This window comes from Coturnix japonica, chromosome 2 (genome assembly GCF_054131305.1).
Source record: "Coturnix japonica strain WE chromosome 2, WE-NBRP24, whole genome shotgun sequence".
Lineage (NCBI taxonomy): Eukaryota > Metazoa > Chordata > Aves > Galliformes > Phasianidae > Coturnix > Coturnix japonica.
The window spans coordinates 133,538,185-133,564,766 of NC_140664.1; the positions used below are offsets into that span (position 1 = coordinate 133,538,185).

A 26,582-nucleotide genomic window follows, 5' to 3' on the forward strand; every position below is an offset into this window, starting at 1 on the left:
TGGTTCCCCCTGTGGTTCACCAGGTCTGAGCAAGAAACAGTGTCACTTTGGAGAGGTGGGTAAGAGCCAGCAAGGAGGGAAAACCCTGTTATTCCTCAGGGTGCACAATCCTCCTGAAGACAGTACGGCTTCATCTAAAGGAAGTGTTTTATTTTGCCACCTCCCTTATTCCATTGTTCTCCCTGTGGAGTGCTGGTGTTGGTCCTGCTGTAGCAACCAGGATAGCAGGGTCAGCCTTACAGTCTTCACTGTTGTGGGGTTTTCAAGATGAATCCTTAGAAATACGCACCTCTCTTGAACCCTGGATTTTGTGTATGTGGGTCCTTGTATCAGGGGAGAGAAATGATTATCACACAGAAATTTCTGAGGGGGTTTTGATGCTGAACAGAATTAGGTATTGCAGATGCGAGGGAAGGGCTGTGAAAATGGGTTGGGGGCACCAGGAGAGAAGCAGCAGTAGCACAGAAATGAAAGCCAAAAAGCCTGGCTGCGAAACATGAAAGGGCTTATGTTCCTGAAGGAATTTCCAGTGCAGGTTTTCTTTATTCAGTAACATTCACTGAAATAATTTACTGAAAGCTCTGAAGTAAAATTGTTTAGTGTGAGTTCCAAACTGGTGAAGTGCGTTTCACAAAGGCCTTTTCTTCCTTTTTGCATGACTTGAGTAGAAAACACTCCTTCCATAATATGCCCAAAGAAAATCTTCACCTTCTCCTCCTCCTCTCATCCCAGTGCCTTTATTAAATGTTACTCCAAGCACTGGGGCAATGACACTGGAGTTTGTGTTGAGGCAGCACTCTTGCTGGGCATTTGATTTCAGGAGCTTCTATCCCTACCAAGTTATTTTGGGGCCTTACATATCATGTGTTAAAAAAGGAAAGAACCTGATCTCCAAAGAGTAAGGAAAGTCCCCCGAAGGCAGATCCTCTTCAGTCAAGATTGGGCACTTCCTCATGTAGTGCCTCTGTGTATGGAGTAACCCATTTATCCCATTAATATTTTCAGCAGATATGTGTGTATATACATGTGTGTATATATACATATAAATATACTGTTAGACAACTGAATCTGATCCTGGTTTTGTAGCTGTTTCCCTTATGAATAATGCATAATTCAATTATATATCTTAATTTCTTTTTCATGGACATTGGTCACATGCTTCTTCTAACAAGCCAAAGTTCAATCTCAGTACTGAAGTGAGAGTTCTAAAGTGTATTTGGTTATTCCAATCGAAAGAGTCTTAGTAATGGCTTTTTTCCTGCTAGTTGTAGATTGTTTTGTGCTGTGGATCTTCATTTAGGGCTTCCACCTGTCCTCAAGAAAATCACACAGGCATGTTTTAATTTAAAACTCAGGAGTATACATCCTGCTCTGTTGGCATCAGTTTGCTTTTTAAGCAGTAGCTTCAAAACTGCTGCTGAGATTGGTGTGCTCAGCAGCTTGCAAAACCAAAGCATTAGCAAAAAATAGTTTTGAATTCCCTGAAGATTTTGTTATTGACTTCCATTAGTGTAAGTTATGTCCCAGAGTTGCAGATTGAGCGTGTACATTACAGGCAGCGGTACAAGGCAGTCCCGTTAATGCAGGTGTCCTTGAGTGTTGTTTTTTGTTGTTCTTTCTTCATTTTAATAACGTGGAAAAAAATCACACGTGAGGGACGTGTTATGAATTGTGATGTTCCCAATTGTGGACCAACTGTCCTTCACGTGCAAGTCTGTAACACTTGGTGATAAGTGCAGCCATTGCTTGCAGTGAAGCTCTTTTTCCTAATGATCTTAGCTTCTACTGATAGCCATCTCTGTAAGTGAACGGCTCGGTACTGTTCATTGTCATCTCTGTAATTGTCCATTTCACAGCTCTTAGCTGGGAATAAAAAGCAGGCAGGTGATGGTAGGTCAGCTGCCACTAATGAACTTGTAGCTGACCCGCGCATCAGTCACAATTAATATTAATAATCCTATTCAGTAGTATCGATCGGAAGAACTAATGAAATTCAAATGAGCGCTTCTCACAAGGTGTGTTTTTGCAGTGTGTTTTTACTTCATGTATTCCTTTAAAGATGCCACGTTTCTCTTCAGTGCGCTGGGGGAAAAACAGCCGTTATGAAATAAACGAAGACTTGCTTCCTAGAGCATCTAACATTGGTAAAACAACTGCTACCCCTTGAATAGATTGCTGTGACGTGGCCTCACTTCATGTACAACGTGGATACATGCATTCAGTCTGCAGCCTAGGCAGCTTTTTATTACACACACAGCCTTCTCTGTTTCAATTTTTAATTGGTAAAATATTGTTTTCTTCCATTCAAGTTTCTGTATTAAATTGCCTCCTGTTGAAGTGGGCAGAGTGGCAGATTCTGCAGAGTACATAGTGAATCTGTATCTACATGCGTTGCTGTCAGATATCCACACACGTGCTGCTTTGTTGATTTTCTCCCTTTCAGTGACTGCAGGTTGTTATGGCAATATTAGCTGGTATCTGTGTGGTATTTCCAGGAAGATGTGTTGACAAATCATCAGCCTTTAAAAGTGAATGGAGACTTGTAAAGAAAGGAGACAAAAAGACAGTTAAGTTGCAATCGTTTCTCTGAGCTTTGAAAAGAAAATACTCATTTTCTACAGTGTAAACGGATTTGCTACATAGACTGGGGAAGAGTTTCAGGTTTTCCAAATGCCATAGTAGGTGAGGTCTTTTTTAATATAACTTGAAATAGATGATGAATTGCTGGGAAGACTGTTAGAGCTGTGCATCCATCACTTCCCAATGCGCCTCAGGCACCTCCCGAATGTTTGCTTTCTGTCAGACTTAAAATATTGTGATGGATCAATCCTCCGGTAAAGGTCGGACCTGGCAGCAGTGCTCACTCATCTGAGAAACTGAAAGGTCAGAGTAGTTAAAGCTCTGGTAAGACCAGAAGCTGAGCATCACCACATGGTTGTACTCCCACTCTTAATTTCATGCCGGCATGATGGACTTGCTGTGTATTCATTTCTTTAGTCTTGTTGTGCACCTGTTTGGTGTTCTTCAGCTTTCCCTGAACTTCATTAATTAAAGTGAATCCATGGAGTGATGAACTCTGTTGCTGTATGGGTGCTTTTAGTGAGCTGCTCAGCCTAGTGCTGGGGCAGAGTTGTTGTTATAGCCCTGTGCACAACGAGAGCGATTCTCTGATGCTAAGATTTCCATGCCATCAAATAAAATTGGCTTTAGAAAACAGTGATTGAATCTGTATGCTTTTAGCCATCTGAACAGCCGCTCTGATGTTAATGGAACACTCGCACCAAGCAGACTGTGTCTCTTGAAGAGTATGTTTGTGGATGGCGATCACTGCTAAGCCTAGGAACCTCAACACAAGAGAATTTATGCCGTGTTCAGGGGCTGAAGTGCAACTGATGTGAACTGGCAGCCTCAGCTGCACTCAGCAACAGGAAAAGCAGAACCCCACATTGCGAAGCTTGGAATCTGAGATGGGCTCCCATTCTTTCTCCAGACCCATGTCTTTTATTGATCCAGGTTATCTCCTTTCACCGGTTCTGATGTGTTATTCATGTGGTTTCAGTGTGGTTTTATATTGATAAAGGAACAGAGTTTCCCCTGTTTTACTGTAAATGTGAGAAAAAGCTTGTATGGTGTTGTTGTAGTTCTAGTTTAGCTGTAACCAGATAAGAATAAAAACATCAAAAACTCTGTGGCTTGTCACTGGAGATTAAGGAAAAGCATTATGAAGATGTAGGACTGCGCTTCATGTAACTGTTTGCTACAAATGGAATGGAGACATCATCTAATTGTTTGTGCCTTATTCCTTCAGGAGTGTAAGAAGCCTGTCATGCACAGCAGCAATAAAAGCTGCGCTGAGCCTTGTAGTGGGGAGAAGGATTTTAATGTAGAAGAGACCAGGTGGGAATTGATACTGAAACAGAAGTAAATATGTACATTTACTAAGGGAATCTGTGATGTATAAAACATAACACTATTTCTTGGCAGTTTTTTTCCATTTGATGGCACTAATATCTCTATAATTAAGAGGAATGGAAGCATTTAGAGAAAAACCGTGTACTGTTACAAACCATTCCTTTTTTAATTGAACAGCTGTAATTTCTACCAATGGAACAAACTATATTATAAGAAAATGATTATTAGTTTAAAATGCAAAGTTAAATGAATGCAAAATTAACAAACAGATGGTGAAGAATTATTGTGTTTTATTTCACTCCTGGGTAAAAGGACTCATGCGTGATTGTAAAAATGTCATCACACTTCGTAAACCTGAAAGCAAACAGAATTTGCAGTTGTGCACATCTGTTTTGGGACACTGCTAAAGGGTTAGAAGAATCAATGTTGTTTTCAAATAAGGGCATTCATCAAAAGGATATCATTTGCTTAACAGTTATGGCTTCTGCTAAGCATCAGACCTAATGTTCTGTGGAATTCATTACAAAATTTGGCAGCTTTTTTTCTTTGCAAGCTACTGAGGCAACGTGCTGCAAAATGAAACAAGCGGCCTCTTCTTGTCCCCACCTCCTGGATCCCCAGAACAGCAGCTGAATTACCTGCAAAATGTTGGCCTGTGGCTTAAGGGTTTTATATCCATGCTTCAAAATGTTTGCCCAAGGAATGTCGGTGTTGTCATAGGAGTGAGTGATGAGGAAAGCAAGTTGCTTATTTGTGTGGGGGTTTTTTGTTGGTAGCTAATGAATTAAAAATATACATATATATAATGACAAAGGGTCACTGCGTCTGGGGGTGAAAGATGGGAGGAATACGTTCAATTGAGTCGTTTAGTCAAACTGGGAAAAAAAACCCTAAAAGCTCAAGCCAGATGAAACATGTGAACCTTTGATTAGAAAAGAAATTATATTAATGTTTCAAGCTGGTATTTTCAAAGTATGCCATCTAATTGCTTTATTTGAGCTCAATTTACAGAAATTAGTGAACTGAAGATGTAGGATTTTGTTTACGATGACTCTGTGCCATTTGGAGAGTGCAATTTAGAAACAGCCAAGGAAATAGGAATTATGAACAATGAGGTACTGATTGCAGTCAGTGGGGAAGGAATACTAAGGAGGTGCTCACTAATGAGGGAGGTATTAAAAGCAGGAAATTCTTGTATATTTGTGTGTGTGTGTGAGCATAATCCAGAGTTCCTTGTCACCATATCCCCGCTCTTACCTTATAAATTAGGTGGATCATTGAGTGTATATGTAGTGGATTTGCTGACAGTGAATGTTAAGCCAAGTTAATATATCTACAAAATCTTAAAAGAACATGTTATTAAGACTCCCAAATCAAACACACAAAGTTAGGATACGGCAGCAGACAGGTTGTCTGCACGCAATTAATGTCCTTTGTGTACATGCCTGATTATGCTGACCTTAGCTGTATGATCACAGGCAGAACAGTGAGTGCCTGATTCATTCCAGAGATGGATGTTATTGTCTCGTGTTGTTGTTTTTTAGTGTTTAGCTATATAGACTATTTAAATAATAATAAAAAGAAAGAATTACTCTTTTCATTTCATAGGATGCTTGTATTATAACAAGCACATGAAGTACCTGCATATGTATTTTTCCAGAGAGCAGATTTATGTGGACTTTTTCTACATCTTGTTTTCCATTCTTGTCAAGAGAAAACTTTTTCTTTTTTATTATTTGTTTAAATTAAGAATATCTATTGATTTGAATGGCCCATTGCTTATTGCTGTGCTGACGGAACCCTTGGGGTGGATTGCGAGTGTTACCAAGTGAGAGCTTTTGTCAGCATGTTTCAGGCAAGCTTCAGCTCAAGGCTGACATCTGAATTTCAGCCTCTATGTGGACGTGCCCTCCTGGGAGCTGTGCTTCCATTCCAGTTGCAGCCATTGGAGATCTAGTGGGTATTGTCAATGGGGTCTGAAAACAGACACCTATTGGTTGGTCAGCTGAACTGCAGTGAAGTGTACTCCAGAAAATTGCCATGTTTGTGTTAAATGTAATGGGAAATGAAACACTTCTTATATAGGCACAAGATTTAGGTACTGAGATGTCTTCATCTCATCGTTCAGAAACACGGTGCAACTCTATCAAGAGATAATTATCTGTGATGCCGTTAAGTAACTTCCTATTAAATAACTCTGCGTATAGAATGATGCCAGCTTAGCTGTAGTAATAAAGACATAACCTATAGATTGCACATGCCACTTCATGTCCCTGGATATGATTGAGGATTACAGGAGTTGTGTTGGGTCAGGCAGGAAGTTGACTTCAGCTCAGTGTCTTTGATGATGACCAGTGCCAGATGTCTTGAGAAGACCATCATTAAGCAGCAAGTATGTCGCAATATTTCCCCCAGTTATATTTTGTTAAGCCTCCAACAGTTTGTGGCTTAGACCAGACCGTGCTCCTCCAGCAAAAGGAAATTTCTACACGTACTTCTTAAGACCTTACACACACGAATCAAATGGGACTGGTATGATAGTCCGCTTCCCAAGCCTTCCAGAAAACAGTCTTAACCAAAACTGTGGATTTCTGTTTTTGCTTTGTTTACCCTGAAGCTGCTGATGCTGGAGCCTAATTATCACAGTTTAAGCTATGTTAAATGTTACTGATCTTCTCATTGTTCACATGCTAAATAAACAACAATCTCACCTGCCCTTTTGTCACAGAGGTATTAGATGAGAATTGAGGGAATAGTTGTTAGGCACTGGAAGTTTAGACACACTCAAACCATTTACCTTACCCTAAATCTTGTAGAAAGCAAGAATGTGCATTAAGAAACTGCTTTTTTTCATCTCTCAGTTTGTGTCAAGTTTGGCCAGATTGCAGCTATCCCTCCTTGTCTGTGGTTTTTCACAGTTTTAGAGCAAAACTTGCTGGTTTCTACAATTACAGTTTTTCTAGAGAATGTCAGGGTATATAGTAAGCATTATAGTAATGCTTTAATGCACCCTTTCCTTGTTAATAGCAATGTTAAATTGTGGTTATTTCTGTTACCATTTGCGGTGGCATTGTACTCCTAATTGCCCGATGGTACTTAAACTCATCCATTTGACACTGAAGGTGCTAATGATTGTTAGTATCTTTAAGCAATATCTGCTTTTTTGCTGGGTCATGGTCATCAATGGTGATGCCTGGAGCTACCAGAAAACATATCTTATTAATTTCTGTTTGCTTGAGAATTTTGCTGAGGTCAAATTAATGACAAGTTGTTAATGACCGCTTCTCCTTAGCTCTCGGTTTATACTTTGGGAGCCAAGTTTGAAGTTTCTTCTTAGCGGTAGTACCTTACGTTGTTTCATTAAGAACAGATGGCTTGTGCGTAGTTTTGAGTATGCTACGTGTTTTAATTATAATTAAAAACACTTCTTGTTAGCACAGGTTTTGTCAGCTCACCCTTATAAAACTAACTGTAGTAAATGCAAATATTTTGGTTTTTTTGCTGAAAAACATTTTGTAATACCTAATGCTAATGTTTAACCTTATCGTACTAATCAGGTTGCAAGTGAGCTTTTAGTCCAAGCTCCTATTTTAGCCTTTATTTAGTGTCTGCATCCTGAGGGTTGTTACTTGTCCATTTGCTGAGGCAGTAATGATATGGAGTAATAAAATGATAAAATATGACCTCGTAATTTCTTCAAACTAATGTATGGGTCAAGTCTTCCATTATGCCAAAACCAGACAACTTTTCTTCATTTTAACTTGCTCAAAATGTTGGAATATGCTACTGAAAACAGGAGGCAGCAGGAATATGGGTAGGATAAAATGATTTGATCCATGAACAGACAGCATCCATCTTGCTTCAGCCCTTAGAATGCTTGGATCCAGCTTCCACCCCTTTGACAGAGCACTGTGTTTTGTGCTCATACCAGTGAAGTGGAAGGCTCCATGCTGGCTTTTCCTCCCTTCCTGGGCTCAGCACATTGAAGGCTCATGCTGTATTTTATCAGAAGCAGGATTTATGCCTCCCTTTCATCTCTGACTATCTTAATACCATATTTTAGTGATAGGGTAGTAAAGTAGTACTTGTTACTGAGTTTTATTTAGCAAAGCTTTTATATTTTTCAAATTATGGTACTTTTGCTGTTCACATGCTTGCTTTTGTCTTTACAAGCAGTCGAGCTGGCTGCGTGCTTGCTCTCCTAGGGTCATAGTGTGGGGCCTATTTTCAGCAAAATGTTGGCTTCTATTGCTGGAAAAGTAACTTCTCATCAACAGCTGTTGCCAAAAAAAATCCCTTTGGGCATTTATTTCGTCAGACTGCTTTATATGTCTTATAAATACAGCAAATGTTGATATTCTGTGCTTTTTTATTTGCTTCAGATGATATACACCACATTGTTTTTAAAGTGTGTGTTTTACTTAGCTGCCAAATGCTTTTCATTGCCAGTGCAGTTTAGCAGATGGGTTTGAAGGGTTCAATTAAATGTAATTTGGGCTTCCATTTATCTTCCAGCATCTTTCATGATTCTTTAAATCAACATCAACATTTTTCGAGGCTTTGCATTAATCCTATATTTTGCTCATTTCTAATAATTTCATCATGCAGTCGTACAGCATTTAGAAGAAGGCACGCTCTGATGTTACACTGTTATGTACCATTGTTGATTGGTAGTTGCGCAAAACAGATGTGACATTTGAAGATGTTATTAATATTGCTATTTAATCCATCTTCATTATTTCCAGTTTTTAGTGCATTTGATTGTTTGAGTGCTTGCAGTTCTCTGTAATTTCGTCTCCCATCAGATAAATTTATAAGGAATTAATGATGGGATATAGTGAAGACTTCAAATGTCGTTCATTGTTTGAATGTTGTTGAAAGCTTTCTTGGAGGACCTTTTATGGACATGAACCCCTCCTGGTTTCCTGTTTCTAATCTTTATTCTTGAGTAATACCTTTGGAAATGCCTGCCTGTAAGAATAAAGACTTGGCTTAACATGGGCCATCTCAAGAGGATGCAGAAATGTCAAATGCAAGGTGGGGTACAGACTCTTTGTTGTGAAGTTGAAGGCTTTGGGCTGTATTTTCATGGCTTCACAGCTGAGTTCCATGATGTACCTCGTACAGCATCTTCAGTGAGAGTTCAGTGGTTGTATGGTTTCCTAAGATGAGTTTCTTGCGTTGCACTGATTTTGCTGGCAGTCTTTGAATGTAATTACTATCATTAGCTTCTTCACCTGCTTCAAGAACTCCATGCAGCCGGTTGCTTATCTTGTCCTCTGCCCTCTGCTCTGCATTTTGGCTACTCAAATAACAGCATGCATCTTTGTCATGCTTGTACCAGGTGTTAGAGAGATGGGTAGAGATGAGAAGAGCTGCAGACTCAAGCCTGCAGACTGAGCACTGTAGCACAGAGAACTTGGCAGAAGTGATCCTTAGTGACCCACTTTCATCTATAAACAGTTTATCTTTTTACACGGCAGTTGTATTTGTCTGGCATAAACTAGTACTTTCTTTTCCTTGCCTGTGATTTGTTCTGCAGGCAGATATTTTGCTAAAGATGTGATGTTTTAGAATGTCAGCTTAGCAGTTAACACAGTCAACTCTGTGATTTGTGCTTTCATGTGGGTTGGTTTTGATATTTGTGGGCTTGTAATTGTACTGTTTCAAGCCTAATTTCGTGCTAGACTTTGAAACACAGAAGAATTATGGTAATAAATATTTTCTGTATTCTGAGAATTAGGCAGTTGCAGTGTGTAACTTCTTGTTTTGGTGTACGTTCAGATTTGGATGTTACTAGATGCTTGAGCTAGCAATCAAACATGCCAGCGCTGTTATTAAGGCATGTAGGTTTATTATGAAAGATGAGCATCCCTGAGCTCAGCTGGTGCTTTACATTATGTATGCCTTCCCGTGAGCCACTGACCTGCTTTTTCCTAAGTTTTCTTCAAACCTTATAGCACTCTGCTCTAGTCTTCAAATACTGTTGCCTTGGTGAAAAAGTGCAAAAGCTTGTTACGGTGCTTTGGGGACTCTAATGAATCCAAGAAAGCAAAGAGACTGATTAACTGAATCTGAAAGGTGTGGGTGATGTTTTATAAGCAGGCTGATGGACACTGTTCCCTCATGACTAAGGAACGGGAGGGTTATTGGGTAGTTCTGTATGAGAAGTCATTTCTTTACAGACATGACTATGGCCTGTAGTAATAATCACACTTCTTCATGACTTCTTGAAGGCTGTTGGTGATATTTGTGTAGCACTGAAATAAGGAGATGAGAGGAAAGTATTGGGCTATTTAATGCCTTATCATCCCTGTGGGAATACTTGTATGATGTCATGTACGTTTTCAATAGTACATAATATTTCATTGTAATTCACATTCCTGATTACAGTGTCTACAGTTCTACATTATAGCATAGAGAGCGATATGTTTTTTTAGTTACAACCTCTAACTGGTCTGCCTTTATTACTCAGTTAAGCCTCTAGGCCTTTCTTACTGAATACAGAGCTAAAGTCAGTTAAAGGTAGAAGAGCATTTTTCATCTGTGATAAGAAAAATCTGAGTCATCGGGGGAATTTAGGGTATGTTTTGCTGAATGTTTTAACTTGGAAAGATTTGAGAATGCCACTGGAAGACACTGTCCCAGCCACTATTTGGCCTTCCTGGGCTCCATCAGAGGAGGGCTGCACAGCAGGGACAGGGAGGCGATTGTCCTTCTCTATTCTGTCCTTGTGATGCTCCATCTGGAGTACTACGTCCAGGTCTGGGGCCCCCAATACAAGAAAGACAGAGAGCTGTTGGAGAGGGTCCAGAGAGGAGCCATGAAGATGAGGTGCTCAAGGCCAGGTTGGATGGGGCCCTGGGCAGCCTGGTCTAGTATTAGATATGAAGGTTGGTGGCCCTACATGCTGCAGGAAGGCTACAGCTTGATGAGACTTGAGGTCCCTTCCAACCCAAGCCATTCTATGATTCCTCAATGTTCACTCCTTCCCACCAGCCTTAGTCCTTATAGAGAAACAGATTTGTCTGAAAAAATATGCAAGAAAAAATAGACTTTGAGTGATCGTTATTTGTTTTTCAGCGATGTGCATATTGTAAGCACCTTGGAGCCACTATCAAATGCTGTGAAGAGAAATGTACCCAGATGTACCATTACCCCTGTGCTGCTGGAGCAGGCACATTTCAGGATTTCAGTAACTTGTCCCTCCTTTGTCCAGACCATATTGATCAGGCTCCCGAAAGATGTAAGTACACTTCATTCAAATGCCACAATTAGCCTCAGCAGAAGATTTAGTAATTCCATCTTTTAGCAATAGTACCTTTCCTTAACTGACATCCTACTTCAAAAGAGTAGGGTATCCTGTAAGATGCCTGAATTTGCTTGAGTAAGCTTAATTTCAGCTTGTGATTTTATTAATAGCCTCTGCTGGCAGTTAACATTGCATCAAAGTGTTAGTGACATGCAGGACTGAGACTGTAATATGTTTGAGACTTGTTGAGTTTCTGTAAATAAATTTAGTCTATTTTATTTGTAAAAGCTTTCCTACATGTTTGTTGCAAAAATATATTCTTACTGTGCATTTGAGTTATGTCTTAGAAATAGGAGTGTAGTTTTGAAGATTCCAGGCAGTCTGATATTTCCTGAAACAGGCTGTTAGGATGTATTGTGTGGTGATGTTAAAAGAATGATTTGTATTACCATTGTTGTACATCCTAAAAGCTTGTTTGCAAACCAGCTTATGCTGTGCTTCATAGGTTTTCATGGGATTAAAGAATCTCCGCTGCAGACAGGGCACTTGGCTCTGCTGATCACAGGTGTATTGGACCATATTCTTGCTGCTTTTTCTGTACTCTTTCTAAGGGAAGATTTGTTTGGTGCTGTTCCATTCCAACTCTGAAATACAATTCATTCAAATGTTTTTGAAGTTTTCTTTTTGCCTTTTAATCTTATTTATTCAAACAGAAGAGGGGAAGGGAATGTAAGTGTAGTTTTGTCTCTCATTCTTAACCCAGACCTCTTCACCCTCTGCTGCTCACATTGCCTTCAGGTGCAAGTTTCCCTCCTGGTTGTATATGAGACCAGCAGAGGGAGTATTGGGAGCACAGGAGGGAGACTTCGTGGTCTTCCAGGCATAGCCTCCGTGACCTGAAGTGCTCCAACAGGACACGTTCAGTCATTCCACAAGATAGCTCTGGTGGACTACCTCTGTTTTTAGCAGCTGAGCTTAAGATGAGCGTGCTTGATGCAGCTGTAATTGCCAGCAGTGGAACTGCTATACTCCTATTTGACAGGTGTCAATGAGATATATTTGTGGAGGCCACATGCTTACAGGAAGGACAAGGCATGCCTACGTGCCCTAGGTCAAATGAGAGCATGAGCATTGCAAGCATTTCAGATAAACAGTAGTTTTAGATCTGCTGGGAGTTTTATTTTGTAGTCATTCCACCTAAGAATTGGTCCTCAAGCCCCGTTTTACGTAAGGGGAAATAGAGTAAGCCTATTTCTTTTGTTAAGACTTACTAAGGCTTACAATGAATGTACTTTTGTTCTGAGAAGTTTAGTTGAATATATTGGAAGAACAAATGAAAGGAGTAGTTATTAAGTAAATTAATTAAATTTGCATTTTATAAGAATGATCAAATTTTTGTAAGCATAAGAACTACCAAAGGTTTTCTTGGCTTCATTGGGGTCATAGAATTGTTAATAATTTTAAATTAAATTATAATTGGGAAAAATGATTTGTTTGTAGCAAAAGAAGAAGCAAATTGTGCAGTGTGTGACAGCCCTGGAGACCTCTTAGATCAACTTTTTTGTACGACCTGTGGCCAGCACTACCATGGGATGTGCCTAGACATACAAGTTACACCTTTAAAACGAGCAGGTTGGCAGTGTCCTGATTGCAAGGTGTGCCAGAACTGCAAGTAAGTAAGACTTGAAGGGTGTGAGGGGAGGAAGTTCTCAGTTCTATGTGCTTTGATCCTAAAACATCTATTTTATTACCAATTCTTTATTTTTTCTTCCAAAAATGTAATTATTTGCTCTGATAGATCTATCACGATATATGAATTTTAACTAGTCAAATCCTTGTGTTGGGGTCTGCCTTCTAAAGAAGACTGAGCTGCATTTCCTACACGTCATACTCCCAGTTTTCATCATTGTGGCAGGTTTTTGAGAGCTACCAAAACATGTGATTTCATCATCTTTTATATAGAAGGATTTTTTATCCAATGTACCAAATGAAACATTTGTTTAAAGTAGTGCCCTTAACAATTTGGGAACCTGGGAAAAGGTCACTCCATTACTACCTCATAGACCTGGTCAGGCAGTGCTTTGTTAACAAGTAGAACACTATTTGCCTGCATTCAGATTCCCTTACTTTAAAGATTTTTCCTTAATCACATACAGCTTGACAGCAAATACCAGCAGTGAAGGTATGATTATGCATGTTCCAAAATGTATCTCTAAAACTGTTGTACCAGTATTTACTGGCAAACTCTCTACTGAAAAAGTAGAAGAAAATCCATGTGAATTGACATAGAAGCTTTGCTAGTCAGGGATGGGTTTTTTGGGGAAAATGTATTTAGATTGATTGTAGGAACAAATAGAAATGCATAGTGGGTTGGTTTTTTTTTTCAGAAATAGTGTTTAGATTTTGAACTGATTTCAGTACAGAAAAGCCAATAAATCTTCCTACATGTGTATAAATGGAAATGGACTCATTGCTAGCAGTCTATTTGCACAGGCTCAGTGCTTTCTGCAGTAAGCGTGGTATACTTAATTCATGCTTTCATAGAGCCATTTGTAAGTGATGTTCATGTACTATCATGCTTCCAGCTATCTACCTTCCTGCTTAGACGTTTTATCAAGCAGATCTTTTCTTATTGCTTGTCTCTGTAGTTTATTTAAAATACCACTATTTCTGTTATTAGACATTCTGGCGAAGACAACAAGATGCTGGTGTGCGATACATGTGACAAAGGGTACCACACTTTCTGTCTGCAACCAGTTATGGACTCTGTACCAACAAATGGTTGGAAATGTAAAGTAAGTTGAAAGGTTTCAGATTAATTCATTGTCTTTGCAGGGAATTGGATTTTGTTATGCACATTATACTAGATGTATTGCAGATGGCTGTTACCATGTAATGTACCTTGCAGTTTCTGAAGGAATCCCAGTTATGTAGCTCCAGAGGGAAAGGGGAAAGAGAAGGATCCAGGAGGAGTGAATAACCTCTGATTAATGACAGCTGCTCTCATGATATAAAATAAACTATGTGTAAACTGAAAACTGTTCAAACTATTGTATGTAATTTATCCTTGGAGACTGGTTATATTCGACCACTCCTTGCTTGTGGGACGAGCAATTCTGTACTTCAGAGTTCCTTTGGGTTTGGGGAGGGCAGGGTGACATTGTGTAGTCAGTGACTTTGTGAGTAAGTACAAATAATAACAATAATTTCGAAGTAACAAGGTAAATCCCCGTACACGAGATGAATGTAATTTCATAGTCAATTGGTGGTAGTTATAGGAAGACAGAGATAAGAAATATTCCTCTCAGATAAGGCAGTAATGCAAGGAAACTCTTCTTGCAGTTGCAGGAGTGTCCACAATTTGTTATTAGATCACAGTTCATTTATTAGTGTTATTAAAGATAGAAACTGTATTGAATTCAGAAGAGGAAAATGTCAGTTAATACACAGTGTGAAACATCGTAATGAACTAAATTCTTGTGATCTTCAGAACTGTAGAGTATGTGCCGAGTGTGGAACACGAACAAGTTGTCAGTGGCACCATAATTGTTTGGTATGTGACAGTTGTTACCAACAACAAGACAACTTATCTTGTCCTTTCTGTGACAAACTGTGCCTCCAAGACTTCCAGAAAGATATGTTACACTGTCACATGTGCAAAAGGTAAGAGTCCTATATTTTTCATTAAACTGTACTAAAATGCCTAAAGCTTGTATTGAACTGGATGAATCACAGAATCACAGATGATGACACTGATGTATTTTTGTGAAAGATGCAGACTTTGTGATACAATGCAGTTGTATCTTAGGTAACCTCTTGATATTCCCACCCTAATTGCAACAGATAAATTAGTCTTATTTCGGTCTTAGCAAGTAAGACATAATTGGCTGTTAACAAGAAAGGAGAGATAATAGAATGTGCAGAGAAACTTACACTGCTTTTAACAGACAAGGAGGATCATCATCCTAACTTTTATAAGCACAGTGTTTTACTTTTTGCATGTCTATTCATTGCATAAGGCTTTGCAAACACAGTTAGTAGTCACAGTCACTTGTAAAATTTTTCTAGTATTTGTGCTCTGTTACATTTTGTGTGTTTTTCTACACCAGCAATGATTTTTATTATTTTAATAGTAAGCTGTTGAGAAACCTTAAGAATGTGGACCATTACACATTCAGTGCACTGTTCCTTGCTGTGCAGCGTTGTCATACTGCCTTATGTGTTGTGGTGTCTTAGCAGCTTTAACAGCAGTGTAGGTCTTCATGTTTGTGCTTGTTCAAATGATATGACAGTCTGATAAATCATTTTTATTTCTACCAAATTCTTCCTCGTATTGGTTCAAATTTTTTATTTCTCCAGAGGAATGGAAAGCAGTGCTGGAATATTTTATGTTATTATTACAAAAATAACAATCTAAATTGATCTCTCCAGGTGGATTCACATAGAATGTGACAGATCTCCAGGTATTGAGTTGGAGTCTCAGCTGAAAGACTACATCTGTACTCTTTGTAAACAAGGAGAAGGGGATCAGACTCAGTCTTGTGATGTAATGGATACTTCTGAACTCATTCCTGAACCTGACAGCATAGCAGGTAATCAAATGCAATCTTACATTTACAAAATACCAACATCAAAAGCGTTAGTGGATGTTTCACTAAGGCTTCTGTGAACCAGGCACTCAGATTCTGTAGACTTCATCCTTTCCCTTACTAAGCAATGGGTTCTCAAGTAATCTGTTGTCTCTTCACAGTGTGCTTTCTGGCTCTTTGGCTTCAGGATCCTATATTTGATATACAAGCAAACAAGCACCTTATTATGGTTGTTTCCAGCTGTTACAACTTGGAGCTGTAAACTTCTTCAGCTTTTTTTTTCATGTTATACAGTTCATAAGTGGCCTAATTTGACAAGTCTTTCAGGATGCTCCTATATACCAGGCATAAGCCAGATTCTGGTAGTTGTTCATGGTGATATGCAGTTTATCTGTGTCACTCCTGCTGTCAACTGCACTCAGCTGTCTTCTACAGTATTTGCTTCAGTATGTCCAGGTAGGAAGCAGTAGTGGGAACTGGAATGTGTTGAAGGGCTGGGTGCATTTAACTGCACAGCTTTTAATCAGGGTCCTTTTTCAGAACAGTATGTAATTAGTGATTGCCTTCTGAGAGCTTCTTGTCTACATAGACGAGGCAAACAGAAGGTGAGAAAGATGAAAATTATAAAGTACTTTTTGAAAGTACTCAGTGACAGTAAGGAAGCACAGAGAGAATTTGAATCACTTGATCCTGAGTGGTGGTGAGTTATCCACAAAACCTGTGTAATGAAATCTTAACTGAAAGCCCTCCTTTATTTCATACCATGTGCTCTGCTGGATAGCACCTAGTCACGCAAGCTGAATTTCCTAAGAGAAGTGCAATTGCAGTTTAATTTGGAAGCAAGGTAATATGTCACAGATGAACTGCATTGCCACGTGCATTTCTGATGTGTAAAGATCAACGCTTGTGCACTGATCTTCTGTTAAATCAGTAGCTCCATTGCAGAATTATCTGTTTTTGAAAGCCCAGTAATTTTTCAATGCAAAGGTAAAGTGTTAGACTACAGATGAGCTGTGGCTTTTTGTGCATTCAGACTGAAGTTTTGCATAAGCAGGTCGTTATCCTTGATGTTATCCAGTTTGTGTAAGTGTACACCTCTGGTGACCAGTGAAGAAATGATGAAAGAGATGATTCCAGGCAGGGGCTGTGGGTACAAGCCTGTGTGGCAGCTTCAAACTCTGATCAGTTTTGTTCTGAAAGGTTACTAGAAGCTGTTGGACTCTCAGATGGTATGTAGATGATTTAGGAGGAAGCCTGCATTGTATCTAAACTCTCAGTTTTCTACTGCAGATGCTTTAGAGTAATTTAAAGGTTTGGTTGAAAGGCTGGAGTTTTAAGTAATACTTCTTTTATGGCTTTTAGGTCTACAGGAACAATGTCAAGCATACTTTTTCTACCCCTAGAAGAAGACTAGGATTGATATCTCAAGTAGTAGGAGTAATCCTGCAGCGATTATAGCAGTGCAGTCATCTCTTAGTTTATGCCCAGGAGAGCACTTTTGTACTTTGAAATTGGGTTTTGGAGCTAGTCTAAATGATCATTTCCTTCAGGTTAAAATATCACTTTAGAGCTAGCAGAGTCTCCAAACAGTTCTTAGGTGCTAAAAGTAGCATCACCTAGTAGTTCCTGGCTTCCTGAACAGAAAGCTGTATTCATTTACCCCTTTCATGCTAATGTCCATGAAAGATCAGTTCCTCTTCAGCTAGCGCTTACTATATTTTTGTTACTCCTGCTCTTGCTTTGTCTAGTGCATTTTAATGCATTTCCTTCACTGAAAAAGCTTTTATGTGAGGAAAAAGTACGTGCTTCCTGTTTGTGCCCTCTAACAATACTGCCAAATGAGGCAGCACTCACCAGTGCCTTTTCCCATGCAGTTTCATATTTTAATATGGAGAACTCGCAGAATAGATGTGCTTATTCTGAAGTGGTGGAATCTACTATTGTGTAGTCAGAGTTCAGTAAATGGTTTGGAAAGCAGGGTTCTGTGTGCTGATAGTGAATGGAACATCGTGTCTCTGTCATGAGCCATGATAGTATTTGCAAAAAAAAAAGTGTGAAGCCTTCATCCCACAAGGTCTGTTGAATATTGGGAAGTGGAATTTGATAAAAAGACCTTTTGTGTTCCTCAGGTAATGTGACCTTCTGTGACAATACCTGAATTATATTTTCAGTATTAGGAGTATGTAGCTGTTTTACAGCCCTTTTTCACTGTCTGAAATGCATTAAACAGTTTCAGTGTTAATGAGAAGGCGGCTTCATCTTCTAGGAGTACTGCATATCCTCCCTATCTTTCTCATTGAGTTGATGTGCCCTAGCTCCAATCATATGGTTAAATATCATTCTGTTTAGACAGAAGGCCATGCAGTGACAGAAACTAACGATGCCAAAGTAATGGAATAAACAGCATATTGATTTTGACTATTTTCTTTCACTCTTAAGCTTGTACAAATGAAATGGAAATGGAAAGTGGTGGAGAGGATGTGGCATTTCAGGAACAACTCGTCATTGGTAATGGCCCTGGTCAAGAATCAGCTGTTGGATCTGTCACAGATGGTAAGAAAGATAAAGCATATCCAGACAGGGCGTGCTGCAGTAGGTGATCACTTATGTTCTGGGAAGAAATGGATCTTACAATCACTCAGTGAGCATCAGCCGTAAGAGGGAGTACAAATGGAATGGGTTCTGGGTCAAGTCATCCAAATGTGTTACTGATTGATTGCAGTGGTAAAGAACATTCAAGTGTGTCTCCAGCCTAGCTTAGTGTTTAAAGAGAATTGCTCTAAGGGAAATGAAGAAACATGCAGAGCCAAAGGAAAGAATTATCTCCCAGTTTAGCTGTGGCCACCACTCTATGTATCGTAGCTTGTAGTAGGTACAGAGGCCACAGCTGAAAACTTCATCATGGAGGATGCGCTGATAATGAAATGCTAGACTTTGTAATGTAGAGGCTGAGGAGTTTGTGTAGCAGTGTGAATCTGGGAGCGTGAGGGCAGAGGAAAGTAACATATTGTATGAAAACTTCATCAAAAGAAGATATTAGAAGCCAAATTCAGAGCAAGCAACGTGATTCTCTGTGGAATGGATACAAGACTCCTCCGTGCAACTCCTTCATGAAGGAAGTTGTGAATGAAAGAAGTTTGGTTGCAGAGAAAGCTAGAGAAATACTTCTGAAAGAAATATTCAGGACATTTCCATGTAAACTGGTTTTATTTCAGGTGATTTCCTGAAGTCTGGAAAAGCACTAGGAGGGAAATGGGAAATGTATTTATTTATATATGTCCTGTTTCTCTTATCAGCTGTTTGCTTTTTGGAAGAGTTGAGAGAGATGATTAAAGTACATAAATGTATACCATATTTATATATCTTTAATAAGCAGAAATTAAAAAGGAGGGGCCACTTTTAGCTGACTACTTGGAAATGTTTGTTCATGCTCAGAAATTAATCTAGGGTCTACTGGATGCTCTTTTTATTTTAAAGCAATGATCCTTGTTGCTTACTCTAACTTTTATTCATCTGTCAACTTGTTACAGCAGTGGGAGCTTTCCTGGTATTTGCATTTGGAAATATATTCTGTATGTTGTTAGTGGCTGAGAAGCTGCCTCTGGTACCTTAATGTAATCTTGTTTTGCCTCAGCACCTTTTTGTAGGAAACATGTAAAGGGGAAAGCTTGAGCTTATTCCTGAGAACGGTGTATTTGTGAATTACTCTGCTATGATTTACAGGGGACAAAAAGAAATTGTACTATTCCATGTTTTTAGTGTATTTTCTCGCTGTTCAAACAAAGATACAATGAAAGATATTTATAGAATATGTTTTAAGGTACATGTAAAATTCACTTAAATTGATACTGCTGGCTGTATGCGATGTGTACCAGCTATGCTTGTTGACCAGTACGCTATGTATGGTGTTCATCATCATACTGAACATTTAATATACTTGTACTTAGTTACAGGCATATCACCAGAAGAAAAGACCACAGAACTGGAAACAGAAGTCTCTAATGAAGTTAATTCTGCCCAAGTGGAAATGGCTCCTGAGAAGACACCAGCATCTGGTGACAGTCATACTGAGAAAATGATGGAAGTGGTGGAAGGTGTTCAAGCAGTAGCACAGCAAGAGTTAGGCAAACAAGTGGAAGAGACACAGCCTCTGCAAGGTAGTGCTGAGGTATCAGAAGCAGCCACGGTAGACTCTCGGTCTCTGTCTTCAGTACCTGAGGCCATAACTGTGATGCCAGAAACAGAAGGGGCTGAAAGCAAAGGAGGTGTTTGTATCCACGCAGAGCAACAACTGGAAATAATAAAAGTGCAAAAAGAGGTAGAAAAAGGAGAAACCCTTGAAAAGTCAGAAACAGCAGCTCTTCTAGAAGTAGAACCTGCTTCTGTAAGCGAAGGTGTTTCAAGCAGTTCACCAGCTGTGGACAAACCCTTAAAATCACCAGCTGAGACTTACCCCTCACTTCCCCCATCAGTTAATATAAGCAAGGCAACTGTGTCTTCCTCACTGGACTTGCATTCTGCACGAGAAGTACAGCATGTTCAGCCGCCAGCACTGCCTTCCACTGCTGGAAGTGCTCTCCCAACAACTTACATATCAGTCACTCCAAAAATTGGCATGGGGAAACCAGCCATCACCAAAAGGAAGTTTTCTCCTGGGAGACCCAGATCGAGACAGGTAAGCGTTGCAGAACGTTTCATTATATACTTATGAAGCGCATATTAGTTAGAATTGCAGTATAATGCTCAGAATACAGTATGCATTTATACTCCCAAGTGAGTGTTCAGTTAATTTCTTCAGAAAAACAATATCATGTTAGTTAATTAAAAGTCTGTAGTTTGAATTACAGTTTCTTTTGGATTACGCTTAGAGAAAAATAAAATATTTCTTATATCTTTAACACATATGCAACAAATGCCGATACACGCAATATGTCTTCTAAGTCCTTACTCTTTTTTGTATATTCATATATTTTCCCTAATACTTTTAAAGTGTGTTAACGTCTTAAACTGCATAGAAAAATCTGCAACATCTGCTTTCATCATGCTTCCATTTTTTTCCATGGTCAGTATTTTAATGGTGTTGCAAATAATATAGTGGTTTCCTTCTATGAGCCAATACTGTCTGATGTAGGTTTGATTAGGATTAAATCTGATCATTGAAAAGAATGCTCAGGTCTGTAGTTTTCTGCTACATCCTGTTCTCTCTTCTAGTCGTGTGGTTGTGGTAGAAATGGTTAATCAAAAAGGATGTCAGTGTGATGAATTGGTGTTTCCTTTCTATTCTTCAGTTTAGTTTTTGGAACTTTTAGGCTGATCATTTAATATTTTTTCTTAACTTTGCACATTTCTTTGTGCTTTCACATAATAGCAAGGGGTTCTAAAATATAGTCATATTGGTTGTTCCTTGTTCTGAAAATACTAAAATATAATAAAGGCAGGAAACTGTAAGACATTCAAGTTGGGAGGTTTCTGAGTATCTCTGAGTCGTTTATTTACTTATTGCTCTCTATGTAAGCATGGCAGATCTTGGAGAAATACAGGTGAGCAAACAGGTGACTGAGGGGGACCTTATCAGTATCTAAAGGATGAGAGTCAGGTGGGTATAGACAGACCCCTTTCATGGTGCCCAGTGACGCAACAAGGGACAATGGAAATCCCATCTAAACATCAGGAAAACTTCTTTACTGTAAGAGTGACGGAGCACTGGAAAAGGCCCATTTAGGAAAGCATGAAGGTCGATCCGCAGCTGTAAATGGCTGTATTAGACTAGACATGCATCTTGAAAAAACGAAAACAGAACAGCTTTAACAGTAGTAGCAGTTTGTATGTTCTGTGTGGAAGATAGTTATAGCCATGAACATCTCAGTATATGGTGTGAGTAACGCAGATAGAAGTGAGCTGAGCTACTGCTTAGGAATGAGGAGTAATGCAAAGTCCAAGCTGTGGTGCTAACTTAATATAGTTTTTTCACCAGTTTGGAGATAATATTTTAAAATAAAAAGGTGCTTGACATTTTTGCAGCACCTGTAGTAGAACTGGACAAGTTACTTGTAAAGTTAATGATCTGTCTTCGAAAAATACATGGAGGTCTCTAAAGGTTTGCTTTGATTTTGATCATCTTTGACTCATGCTTTAAACACACATTGAGCTGGAACTTAAGTTCTGTGAAGCGAACAGTAATTTTCTGGTAAGAAAATCACGTGCACATTTTGTTTTAAGGCCCAGTTTGCTTCCTTGCTTCCCATTGATTATTCAGTTCAGGCACAGACCAGCACCTTGTGGAAATCAGTGAAAATTGTCCTGAATAAAGGATCACCATTGGATTTATGGAACCTCATGTAAAGAACAGGAAAAGGGTCTCTGCACTCTTGGAATGTATTTTGCCTTGGTTTTGTAAGATAAGTTTGGCCTTCACCAGGGATAGAGGGATCTGTACAAATGAACAGTTTCTCATTTGGATTTGTTTTCTTTATGTTATTGCTCTGTGCATTAGGGTGAATGATCGTCTCTTTCTTCAAAATCTATTTATAAAATCACTAATGTATTTGAATAATTATTCAATTCCAGTATGAAATGCAAAGCAATGTATAAATCTGGCTAGGAACAGCAGGAGGGGCTTCTACAAATACATCAGTAGTAAAAGGAAAACCAGCTGCACATAAGCAGCCCAACAACAGTCCTCTGTCCACATACTGTGGCATCTCAGCAGCTTCTTGTGATTTTTATTTCATGGGCTGTGTCTCATCTGCTTGTTACCCTCTTCCATGATGGGACAAATAGTCTTTCCAGTGTCTCCTGAATGCAGTTCCAGCACCACAGAGCTGTTCCAGTGCTGACCTCAGAGCTGTATCTGGGCAGTATTTTCCCATGGAGTACATGGGTTGCCCCCCTGTGCCTATAAGTGATTTTCAGATTCATACCAAGTCGAGCAAGGACTGGTAGATGAGTCTTAAGAATGATCTGTGAGATGAGGTTGAGTAGGAAATAAGCTTTAACTGACTGTTTTACTGTATGCATTCTCTTAGAATGCATTCAAGTAGGAAATACAGATTAGATGAAATGAAGGTCTTCCTTCTCATCATGAAGATACTGATGAGGTATTAAGTACTGAATAGGTATTAGGTGGCTTGCTTGTTCGAGCTGTCTCAATTGTCTTCAATCCCATGGTACTCATCAGCCTGTTGCTGCAATGGTTGGTGTTCAGAAGAGCTCAGAAAGGGTCTGTTTGAAGGTTTGGTTCTTTCTGTAGGGTTGTTCTGTTGTTTTTTCTTTCTTTGTTTTTATGAGGGAGGCTGTATTCTGAACATATAAACTGTTGTTCACAACCCTAGAATCACATTCAGATGTTGGGAGCTATTAGTAATAGGTGGACAGTTGGACTGGATGATCTTTTAGGTCTTTTCCAACCTTGGTGATTCTATGATTCTAAAATGAAAGTACAGGTCCGTATATGTGGATTTGCAGTGTATTTCATGAAGGATTCAGCTGCGGAACACAGTCAGTGGTAATTTAGTGAGATCTCCTGACCCTTGATGACATTGTGTCTCCTTTGGTTCTAATTTACTTGCAGCTGTGTTGTTCAGTTTTGAGTACTCAGGAATATGATGGAGAATGAAACTTCCTGTTTCTGTCAGAGCACATAATTATTGCTGTGAATAGGACTTTCTTCAGTGTTGTGTGGTAATGGGCATTAATTAAAAGCCAAAATACAATTAATGAATCTCTTTGATGTAATTCATTTGTTCAAAGTATTGTGGAAGTGTGTGTTTTTAATTAAGTTTATCTGACCAAGAATTCAAATGTTTCTGATCTACAATAAAACTTGGATTAAATTTCCAATTTAATTCTTAACAATATGATTCATATGCAGTTCATTGTTTTTTGAAAGAGGGAATATTTCATATTCAGACTTAATATTCTATTTGCTTTTTAATCTTTTCATTATACTTAATCATTAGAGAAGTGTATCTTCTTAAAAGAGAAAATAATTTTGTGTGTCCCAAATGAGAGAAGGTAATTTCAGCTGTCGGTGAAGAGTCTTCAGTGTGTTTGAGCTGATGGGTTTTGACCCTTTGCTGGCAACCCTTATGGGTTGATGGGGCTGATGTAGGCATTGTTACTATGATATACACGTTTCCTTTGTGCTGCCATGCAGATTTTACTTGAGTTGCCACATTAGAAGAGCAATTACTTACTACATGTAATCATAGAATTATAGAATGGTTTGGGTTGAAAGGGACCTCAAGTGTCGTTAAGCTCCAACCCTCCCTACCTCATGCAGGGCCCCCAGGCTCCATGTTTACTGCTAGACCAAGCTGCCCAGGGCCCCATCCAACCTGGCCTTGAACACCTCCAGGGATGGAGCATCCACAGCCTCTCTGGGCAGCTGTTCCAGCACCTCACCATTATCTTGCTAAAGAACTTCCCCCTGATATCCAACCTAAATATCCCCTCCTTCAACTTAAGATGAGTTTGGGTAATACAGGAGAAGTGTAACTAAGATTCTAGCTTTATCCTGCTAGAATAAGAAGGCCCTCAATATGGAAACAAATTAATAAGGCTAGCACAGTAAATTTAATCTCCGTATTGCCACAGATCTGCTGATGCTGAGTAGTGTGCCAGTGCTTGCTGGGACTGAGACATTTTGGCAGAAATAGGGCGGATTGATAAACTGCAGAGCTCTTGGCAGAACAGAATCAGAGTCCGGCCATCCCATTTCTGTCTGGTGGAGCTTGCTGTGGGCTGAAGAGTGAGATTCACCTCATATGGCCCACGTATCAATTCCTCAAACTTAGAACTCAGGAAATGAATTACCCTTCAAGTATGCCCAGCTGTAAATTCAGACTGAAGGTGTCTGTCCCACAGTCTTTACTTAGAGCTCAAGAAAGTCTTCCTCAGGTTTCAGTCTGTCTGAGGAACTTCAGCGTCATTTTGTGTACACCTTCACACATCCTTTTGGCCATATTTCTTGGGAGGTGTTACAGAACATAACACCACGGTGGGAACTGTGTCAGTAGAGATAATAACATAATTAATTAGTTGAGAAGAATCTGTAGGTACATGTAAGGAATAAAAACATCTATTCTTTAAAATGGGGTTTGAAGGGTAAGAAAAAGGTATCCTGTCCTCTTACAGTACTGCCTCCTCGGCTTCACGCGGTACAACACAGAGCTGTGATTTACTGTTGTTACGATTGATTGCTTTATATTTGTATTGTGTTTGGTTTATGAAACTCATTTTGTTGCACTTAACCATCACTTCGAGGTTTGTTGTATTTGTTTCAGTGTAAGATTCAATGACAGCCTAAAATCCTCCCACCTTCCTCTTGCTCCGCGTGAACTAATTTACTAGTTAATGTAGAAATGCCTATGCCTGCATGTGCTTTGCTTTTCAGATTTCTTTTGTTGCTTGCTTTTTCTTTCTTTTTTTTTCCTTTTTTTTTTTTTTTTTTTTTTGTTGCCAAGTTTTATACATCTATTTTCTCACCTACCATATCCTAGGGGGCTTGGAGTACCAATAATACAGTCAGCCCACCTTCCTGGTCCCCAGACATTTCAGAAGGTCGGGACATTTTTAAATCCAGACAGCTTCCTGGCAGTGCCATTTGGAGCATCAAAGTGGTAAATAATTTGAATTTATTTTCCTATGTCCGTTGCTATCTTTCTGCTGTAGAGACTACTGATGAAATTCTGTCTATCACAATTGAATTAATCTTCCATTCTAGTACTGCTTAACACGTTTAGAAACCATTAAAACTCTGGAGCTTTCAGGTTAGAAGAAAAAGTGTGCTTTCCAGAGTGCACAATACGATGGCATTGCCTGCTATTACAGAACAAAGGCTGGTCTATATTAGCTATTTCTTGTGTGCTCACTTTCTGTGGTTAGCTTTGCATAGCCATCAAAATAAGTTACATGAGAAGGAAAATGTCCTTAAGTCTGGCAGCGAGGTAGGCCAGGCAACGAAAGGAGCAGAGCTCTGAGCTGGAGCTTGACTCTGTTGCTGTGGAGAAACCCTGCAGAGCAGATTCAAAGTGACAGCCTTTTTAGCTTATGGGGGAACCAAAAAAACCCAGCTACCTCACCTGATTAGATGGACCAAAGCTCATATCCACAGTGACAGTTATTGTTGAAAATACCTTAAAAAATTTAATGACAAATAAAAACCCAAACCAACAACCCTGAGTGGTGAAACACTAACAAACAGTTGCAGGTTACCAGTAATTTATTTTCATTTCACTTTAACACTCATGCTATTTTTATTTTGACATGAGCTTTTGCTGCTTCAAGCATTAATTTTCAGCTTACTATTCAGCATTAACATTGATACAAGCGTGTGCTTATTCCTATTACTAGCTCTGGGAAAATAACAATACTGATATGAAATCTGAAACGTAAAGATAAGAATCGTGTCAGAAGAGTTTATGTCTTAAAAAAAGAAATTGATGCTTGTATGTTATGTCTGTGCACATGTATTAACTTCATGTATGTAAAGACAACATTATCCCTTCTCTTCTACTGCATATGAATACTTCTGCCATCAATAGTGTCCTTCCTCTCATTTTCTAAAGTAGTGTTGCATTATGTTACCTTATAAATCAGTTTCTTGTTACATTTATGGATATATATTGACAAAAGTATTATCTTCAGTATGTCCTTCTAAATATGACTGTAAACTTTTATTACCTTCTTTACAATGGGAGTTGTTATATTTGAGAAGTGCTGTTAGTAATATCGAGCCCATCATGCTGCTTTCCATCCATGGAGTTCCTATCTCTGTCAGTAGGAGCTGTTCATGTCTGTTGGCAACACTGTCCCCAAGCAGCTTTATG

At 39.1% G+C, this 26,582-nt stretch overlaps 1 protein-coding gene across 24 annotated transcripts in view; it reads left to right on the plus strand.

Annotated features, from left to right (window-relative positions):
* Window positions 1-26,582, plus strand: part of KMT2C (lysine methyltransferase 2C) — a 166,540-nt gene that overhangs the window by 73,619 nt on the left and 66,339 nt on the right. For 17 of the 24 annotated variants that reach the window (XR_014943185.1, XM_015852848.3, XM_015852851.3 and 14 more), the window contains 8 exons: window positions 10,996-11,158; window positions 12,665-12,836; window positions 13,845-13,959; window positions 14,655-14,827; window positions 15,596-15,756; window positions 18,193-18,306; window positions 19,701-20,428; window positions 25,254-25,373. Coding sequence is in view for 23 of the 24 variants with exons in the window: in XM_015852848.3 (XP_015708334.2) it covers window positions 10,996-11,158; window positions 12,665-12,836; window positions 13,845-13,959; window positions 14,655-14,827; window positions 15,596-15,756; window positions 18,193-18,306; window positions 19,701-20,428; window positions 25,254-25,373 (1,746 nt within the window). In the remaining variant the exon portion in view is untranslated. The remainder of the gene's footprint in view (window positions 1-10,995; window positions 11,159-12,664; window positions 12,837-13,844; window positions 13,960-14,654; window positions 14,828-15,595; window positions 15,757-18,192; window positions 18,307-19,700; window positions 20,429-25,253; window positions 25,374-26,582) is intronic. The other 7 variants (XM_085538968.1, XM_085538969.1, XM_085538973.1 and 4 more) reach the window with 1 other exon arrangement.